The sequence below is a fragment of the Calidris pugnax genome, unplaced genomic scaffold, assembly GCF_001431845.1.
Source record: "Calidris pugnax isolate Ruff unplaced genomic scaffold, ASM143184v1 scaffold133, whole genome shotgun sequence".
Lineage (NCBI taxonomy): Eukaryota > Metazoa > Chordata > Aves > Charadriiformes > Scolopacidae > Calidris > Calidris pugnax.
The window spans coordinates 3346878-3355336 of NW_015090977.1; the positions used below are offsets into that span (position 1 = coordinate 3346878).

An 8459-nucleotide genomic window follows, 5' to 3' on the forward strand; every position below is an offset into this window, starting at 1 on the left:
GCAAAAAATCCCAGACCTCAGCCATTAAGAGTCCCATCTAGCAACCGAAAGGTGTAATCACTGCCCTGCTACTCTCGCTTTTTGTGTTACTCAAGGGCTTGGGACTGTTCTTGAGCACACATTTTTATAATTGAAACAAAGTTATGATGCCAGATGTGGTTCAAACAATAATACTTTACTTCTGAGTCTGAAGAGTTAATCTCCTCAAATTACTTTTGAGGTCAATAATCTCTCTCGCTATTATCTAGAAGCTAAAGAAATTCCTGGAAGAAATATGCTCAGAATAAGTGCCTACTGCAAAAAAAAAAAAAAAAAAAAAAAAAAAAGGTGCATGCCAGCCTGTCTGAGGGCTGGAGCCCCGAGCTGCCTGCGTTTCACATCAGATGTGAAAGCAGCAGCAGCCTGGGGGAGGAAAAAAAAGACACATTCCTGCTATTCTAGAAACAGATAAAGTGTTGAATAGGGGCTGGCTTGCCAACTGCAACCATTAACCTCCCCCAGCTTGGAGACTTCTGGCTCCAGAGGGGCACAAGCAGGACCTTCTCCTCTGTTTGGGAGCAGCCAGGTGCCCACTGTCCCTGGCCAGCAGCAGCCTGGTCTACCCCAGCCCAGCATAACCCAGCCCAGCTCTGCAGGTCCAGAGGAAGGAACCCAAGGTCAGACCCAGCAGTTTCATCCCTGACCCTTTGAGATGAGGCAGCCCCGTGCTCCTCCTGAGCTCTGGCGTGCGTGGGAGCCACCACCTCCCCGGGCACGCAGTCTTTGGAGGCAGCAGTACTTCCAGCAGCTAGGATGGGGGAAAGGCTGAGCTGGGAACCCATGGAAAACTGGCTCTGGAGGGAGCTAGTCTAGGACACACTTCTTAGATGCAAGCAGATATGTGAACATGAATCTCACCCCTGCTTGAGCTCTCTCACTGCTGTCCCTGCAGCAAGAAGGGCCTGCCCAGTTGCCTTCAGTGTGTTGCATTAATGCATCCACTGGCACCACTCATTTCTTATGCGTGTGACCCCCCAATTCCAGGGAAGACATGCCTGCCAGAAGAGAAAACCCGCTCTGCTTCACACCAGCAGCAGGGTGAGCATCACTGCCGCGCTGGGACTGAGCCCACACTGCCAAGCACGTACCACCTCCGTCCACCCCGGAACTGCCTGACCTTCCCCTCCCTCCCTGCATCTCAGCATCCCCCAAAGACACATTTGCCTTAGCAGGAGCAGCAGCAGCCACTTTCCGGGGGGTTAATTAAAACCAGGCTGCTCGGATGCCAAGCAGACACTGGGATGTATCCACCTGCGAATCTCATGGGAGAAGGAAAAAGAGCAGAAGGAGCCAGGGTAGGAAGGAATTGGAGAAAGGAGGCTGCAAGAGAGCAGCTGGCAGCAGGGCAGGGTTAGAGGGCACAGTGCAGAGACCCTCGTTGGGGCAGAAAACACCCCACCATTGCCAGGTACAGTCATTTGCTGTCAAAGCCACCAGCAGCCTAAGGGTTAAAAACAACAGTGGGGAGCGCTGGTGGTTTTGTCAGCAACCCAAAGCAAAGGAAACCAGTGCTGATCCCAAAGCCACGCCATGGGGTTACCCAACTTCCACCATGCGGTGCCCGGTGCTGGTGCAGAGTGGGCACCCAGCCTGGACCCTGTTCCCTGTCCCCAGGGACTCCCACTCATGAAAAAAAACCCCAGTGCTGCAAACCCCAACATCCTTACCCTCCTGCCAGCAGCTCACAGGCTGCCAGGAGCCAAGAAACCCCAGCTCCGGTCACCTCTGGTGCATCAACTGGTCTTAGCGCTCAGGAGGAAGAACCAGGCATTCAACTGTGTGGCAGAAATGATGCCGAAGGTCCTCCAGCATCCCAGAGGGCTCACAGGATGCTCTCCATGGGGACGATGCCCCAAGGGTGGTGTGTGCGGAGCCAAGAGCAAGCACAGTCCAGCCACGAGGCACCCCTGGGCTGCGGTTGGGCTGCATCATATCAACCAGACCGCAGCGCTCCCCAAGGTCTGCTCTAGATGTCAATAAGCCCGTCAGATCGCATGGCTGAGGAGGAACTTTGAAGCAGTTTTGGCATCAGCAGGGCTGAAGCACATGTTTCGAGGCCAGTGCAAACCCCACGGGCCAGCATCCTTCGGGGGGAAAGCTTGAATCTGAGACAAGGCGGCACCAGAAAACTTCCCCTTCATCCTGCTGAGCTGCCAGAGATGCCGCAATCATCGCAAACTAGCCTGACAGCACATCCACCTCTGTGGGATCTACTATGCAACAGCATCTCTGTCTATTAAGTGTAGTTTGGGTAAATAAATAACCCTGAAAGCACTCCTGACCTACAGCGTGTACCACAAAGGTGCACATTGTGTAACACAAAGTGTAACACACAGACCAGGCTGATACTGAGCCATGAAATGCTTTAGGAGCTTCTCTGAGTGCACAAAGTTAAACCAAGGGGCTAAATTTGTGCCTGCATTGCCAGCCTTCCCAGGTGTAACATTGCCCAGCTGCTCTGAACTCAGGGAAACCTTCCCCTCCCCATCTCAGCATCTCCAGGCACCCACGAGACGCTGGAAACATCCACATTTCTCTCTCTGAGAGCTCCAGAAGCAGTGCTTACCCTCCCCAGGAAGGTTGCTGGCCTTTTGGTATCTCATTGGGGCAGCCCATGGGGGAGCAACCATCGGCCATGGCTCATCACCACCACAGCCCTGCACCAAACTCCCCCCAACAGCTCCTGCCTCCCCAGAAATTGCAAAATCCTAAATATTGGGGGAACTGGGGTAGAAAACAGGGACAGGTGTGATAGAAATCACAGGAACAACTGGAATAAACAGCCCTCTGTCTACATCGGCTGCCATTTAATGCACTTACCAATGTTCATTAAACAGAAGAATCACCCTGAGTAATTGCTTTTTAATTTTATCACATAGCCCTTTGCTCTGGTGTAGTGGGGAGAAGGCCACAGGAGCCCAAAGTGAACTGTCTCTACATTAGCCATTTAAAAAAAATTTTTTTAAACTATTTCCCCTGGCCAATCCCCCTCTTACGATGAAGATATTCATCATTTAATTAACAAAGCATCCCTGTGCTGTGCAGTCCCCACAGCACCAGGCAGCTGCTCAGAAGTAACAGGCATTTAATCATGGGCACAGCAGGACAGATGTGGGGACACATCGTGCATTGCTCCCCCCCAGGCTGCAAAACCCAGGGGTCGGCTTCAGATGGGGCAGGGGGACACCTGCCCCCCCAGCTGGGATACGTTTGGGGGACAGACCATGGGGGTCGCAGGCTGTCCATGGCCACCTGCACTGCGGGCACAGGGTCTGCAAACCTCGGTGGGCATCAGAGCGTGTTTGCCCCCAGCCCCTTCTTGCAAACTGGAGTTATCGCGGTGTCTTTGTCCCCATTTAGGGCCCTGACCCCCCCTCCCTGCCCTTCACACACCGTCCCTGGCCTGAGCAGAGAAGCCACTTTACAAGTCATGAAGCTTTGCCACACCTTGGACCTTGCCATTTGGCTTCTGGCCATCTTCAGCGCCAAGAGGTTTTATTACAATACTTTGCCCTCTTTTCCCCTTTCTTTTTTTTTGTTTTAATTCCTGGAACTGTTGTACCCCACTGCCCTGGGCAGGTGATGGCCAGAGCTGGCAGATGCCTCCTCCTCTTCCTCCTCTTTCTCTCTCCCATCAGCCCAGCTCTGCTGGAGCAGCAGCGACAGCAGCAACAGCCCAGCAAAAACTCCACGTTGAGCCATAACCAATGGCAAATTCTTCGAGTGAAACGTAATGTGCTGGGAAGCGCCTCACCATTTCACTTGGGAAAACGATCCGTTTGGCAGCGGAGAGGAGGAAAACATGCTTTGTTTTACAAATCCTCTCCCCAGCAGGAGAGACACTCCCAGAATTTAATATACTGACAGCACTTGGCTGCTTTAACCACTGAAACTCAAGAGGGCATAAAAAAAATTTAAAAAAAAAGAAAAAAAAAAAAGTGATGCACTACATAATATTAAAGCCTATCCTATTCTGCAACTGGTGGTATCAAGTACAGCAATTCATCAGCACAGAGGAGCCGCAATTCTCCCACCAGTGACAGCCAGCAGGGTCGAGATACAGGCTCCCTGGTTTCTCCATGTGCTGGACACCCTCAATTAATTCAGTTTTCTCTGAAACGGGTGAGGCCCCACAGCAGCTTCTTGCAGGAAAGCAGAGAAGATGCCAACAGGTAAATCCAGGAAGTCGTTTTACAGCAGAGAAACTGGATTCAAAGTTATTCAGCACAAGAACTGGCTCCATCCAGGTGACTAGCAAGCTTCTTGCAACCCTGAACTCCAGCCTCAATAAAATGTTAAGTATTTCAGTGTATTTCCTTATCCTCCAATGCCTTTAACTGCCAAAAGCATCTTATGTGCAGCATTGGCAAGGATGGCTTATGGGAAAACACTCCTCAGCCAAAGAGGGCAGCGGACAGCACTTTTTTGGGAGGGCATTTTAATTTTGCAGTGTGGGTTTTGGGGCTCCGGGCAGTCGAGGTGTTGTCAGAGCAGAGGGAAAGAACAACCAGTATCTCTAGCTAAAAGAACCTGTCGTTAGATGAGGCTGGGCCGTGCCAAAGGAGCACATACCCTTTCAAATGGCTGGTGCCAGCTCCTGCGCGCAGCAATAACACAAGTGTTATTTTGAGGGCAGGCAGCGGGATCGAATTGCCTCCGCAATGGAGACCGCTCCTGACCTCTCCGAGGAGCAGCCTCCAAGCAAATAAGTCCGTCTGCTGTTTCACATTTTTTTACCTTTTTAAACAAAAAGAAGTCTGCTTCGCATCTTAGCACTTTTATAGTTGTTTGCAGCCACCAAGCATTCCTGGAAACACTAAATAATCCTTACGAGAGCCTATAAAGAAAACAGCATCACTCCCATTTCAGAGGAAGGGAGGAGGATGGATAAATTTGATTAAATGCAAAAGGCCGTGCTGGACGTTGGTGCCAGAGTGAACCTGTCCATGCTCTGGCGTGATGTTTAAAATATAGTTTTGCTGCCCCAGTCTTTGGCTGATTATTAAACACAACTTTTTGGGGGGGAAGCCTGGCAGGAGAGAGAAGCCTCCTGAACCTTGTCTTGCAGGACGTGGGTTGTGCAGGACGTCACGCCAAGGAAAGCTGGAAAACTGATCAGCCTCAGGTCTGGCAACATGCTCATCTCGCTTGAAAAAAAGGATGGAGCACCTCCAAACCGTGGGGATGCTGTCCCCTACCCCCTCGCAAGCACGCTGGGCTGGCTTCAGAACTTGGTGAAGTCAGTGGAAAGGCTCCCAGTGACCTAAATAGCTGGGATTTTCAAAAGATAAAAAGACTAAACAAAACTGAGAGCTGGGCATCAGGTCACTAGGTTTGTTCAAAACCCCCAGTTTTGCAGCATCAGCATCATCGCGTGTTACGCTAGCGACTACCCCGACCAACCAACACCAGTGGATGCTGTACTAATAGCTCAGGAGAAGAGGTCTCTGTCCCACCACGCTCACCTGTCCAGCTGTCTCTGCAGAGGGAAGCTCGTCCTTCCCCCCATGTCCACATTTTCAGGCTGGGACGTGGCAGGAGCTGAGCTCTCCAAGACTCCCGCTGCCTCACATCCCCAGCTCCTCGGGAGCAAACTGAGCATCCCTCGTAGCCACCGATCACCCCTAAAACACCTCCTCCCAAAAGTTAGCCCGTGGAAAACCACAGCAATTGGGATTTGTTCATTGGGGCATCCCACATTTGCTACCCAGAGGCAAGGAATAATACCGCCTCATTAAAAATGTGCTTTGAGTCTATTATAGTATCTAGGACAAAGTGTTCCCTATTTTGACACTCTAAGATATATTTTATCAGAGCAAGCTCTTCAGAAACACTCACTCACAAAGACTTATCTGACTGTAACAGGTTCCTCGCTTCCCCCAGAATATTAACATTAATTTCTAGCTTTTTTTTTCCCCCTGTTAGTCAAATGATAGGATGCCCCCATGGTCAGATTTGTCACTGGGGCAGCCACTGTGACACATTCCAGCTCCCTCACACCTTGCACGGCCAACCCGTAAGGAGAGGACAGTCCAGAGCATCAGTGAGAAAAAACAGTACCTGAAGCCAGAGGGAACTTGGGAGCAACTCACAGGCACCAAGATTTATTTTTTTGGGGGGGTGTTTGTTATAAACACCTTCTAAAATTAGCACCTGCTGTTCTGCCAGCTCCAATGGGCTGCTGGTGCAATGATAAAGCTTTGGCAGGGCTGAGAGGGTACAACATTTTGGCACAGATCACGGCCACTTCTGCCCCACGGGGTTTTCCCAGCCACACGTTTGACCCACCGCGGCCACGCAGCTCCTGCACAGAGAGGTCACCATCCCACAGAGTCAAACCCCCAACTCCCAGAGAGAGGGAGTGTTCCCCTCAGAAAAAGCATCTTATCTCAAGGTTGAGAGTAAGTCACGAGAGCTTTCTATAAAGGAATGCAAACCCATATGAAACTGTTCAGATTTCTCAGCTGGATGGGTCCAAAGATAGTCCCAAGTCACGTAAGCCATCTGGGAAGAGGGACGCTGGCCGACGGGGTGAATTGAAGTGTGTCCCTTGGGGACAAGGGGTGAAGGGGTCAGGGACATGCCCCGAACAACACATCCACTTGCTAAAAAGTTAATGGGACCAGAAAACGGGGGGGAAAAAATGCAAAACAAAACCAAGAAGAAAACCACAAGACTCTGGACCAGCTGTTCTCATGTGGACAGACAGACACACAGCAGATCTATGGGGCAAAAAAGCAGCTCCCGATGCCCAGCAAAGATCTGCGCAACTTTTCCCCAGGTGGTAGAACTGGTTACGCCAAACAGCTGGGTGCCTTGCAGGCTCCTTGGGAGAAAAATCAAGCTTGAAGCCAGGTCTGTTTTCAGTTTGCATGGAAAACTTGCTGTTTTTCAGAACCCTGTGTACCCCAGAGCCTTGAAAATATCCAGCACTTCGGTCTTTTTATCACTTTCTATCAGCAGAAAAGGTTACACACTAATTTGCTGGATACAGAGCAGTGCTCCTCAGCTGCCTTTCTGTTTGCTCACAGCAACTTTCCGTGGTGTTGCTCCTCAGCTAATGCCCAGCTCAAACAGACTTTCAAGGGGAAAGGTCTCACGCTCCGTACAATTAATTCCTCCCTCTCGCGCAGCGTCTCGCCTGCTCATTTCTACAAGGCACCAAAACTCCACCGAGTGTGTGTCACAAAGAACAAGATAAAAAGCAAAGCTGCCAACTGTTGGTCTTTCTAAGCTGGGAAGAGCTGATTTTCAAAAGCTCCTCGCTCAAATTGCCGCAGCGCTTTTACAGATCTGCTTTAAACACCAAACTTTTTGAAAGTTGAGTGGGAACCTCCTTGAGTGGGCTGTGCATACTGCAAACCCCAGAGCTATCAGCGCAAGCAATGAAGGGAGAGAGGAAAAAAATGCACCCAGCAGGGTTCCTCGCTGCAGACAATGCAAACCACCTCCCCGGGGTTATTTTCCCATCTCCAGCACCATGACCACCCCGCAGCTCCTCAGCCACTTCCCCAAAATTACGCCACGGAAAGTTAGACCCGCAAAAAAAAAACGGAGCGTGCCCCCTCCTTGCTAGCAGGCTTTTGGCACTGGGATGTGTCTTGCCTCTATGAATGTCTTTTCCCCACCGCAAAGCAGGCAGCATCCTCCCCCCCCCCCCCCCCCCCCTCAGCAGCTCGGTGGCCTCCTCCTGCTTCCCCTGCTTCACCAGCACCAGCATGTCCTGGATCATGCAGATCCGCCGGTGGTAAGGGGGCAAGCTGCTGCCACCGCCCTTCCCAAACTTCTCGCCGGACTTCACCACGAGGGAGGCAAGGAAGTCCCCCCTTTCCCTGGGGGGTACCTTCTTGCGGTGGGGAGCCGGGGGGCTCTCCCCGGCGCTGCCCGGCTGGCAGCCCTTGGTCTGCTTGGTGCCCATGGTGCGTGGCCCCGGGTCCCGCAGCCCTGGGGCTGCATGCAAGGGGGGAATTTGGGGCTGGAAGCCACGGAGGGGAGGGCACGAGGGGGTGCACAAGGAGATGGAAGGGATGCACAAGGGGTTTGGGGGCGCACAGGAGGGTTGGGGAGGGGGGGGATGCACAAAGGGTCTGGGGGTGCACAGGGGGTTGGAGGGAATGCACAAAAGGATGCACAAGAGGGTGGGGTGGGAGGGATGCAAAGGGGTTCAGGGGGTGCACGAAGGGTCCAGGAGGTGCGGGATGGGGCTCGGTACCCCCCGGGAGCCTAGCAAGGGGGCCGGTACCCGGCGGCGGGGCTGCTCCGCTCCGGCAGCCGGAGGAGAGGGCGGCTGCTCCCGGCGGAGAGGAGCCGAGCCGCGGCCCCGCCGCCCCGCTCCATCCCTGCGGGGAAGCGAGAAGCCAGGATCCGAGGAGCTCCTTCTCCCGGCCCCAGGCGGCGGCGGCGGCGGCAGCGGAGCGAGG

At 52.7% G+C, this 8459-nt stretch overlaps 1 protein-coding gene across 2 annotated transcripts in view; it reads right to left on the minus strand.

Annotated features, from left to right (window-relative positions):
• Nucleotides 1–8459, minus strand: part of LRRC75A (leucine rich repeat containing 75A) — a 90319-nt gene that overhangs the window by 80853 nt on the left and 1007 nt on the right. The window contains exons 2-3 of one of the 2 annotated variants that reach the window (XM_014953410.1): nt 7706–7762; nt 3615–3621 (exon numbers count right to left, since the gene is read on the minus strand). In XM_014953410.1, coding sequence (XP_014808896.1) covers nt 3615–3621; nt 7706–7762 — 64 coding nt within the window. Of the gene's footprint in view, nt 1–3614; nt 3622–7705; nt 8442–8459 lie in introns of those variants that run through there. The other variant, XM_014953409.1, reaches the window with a different exon arrangement.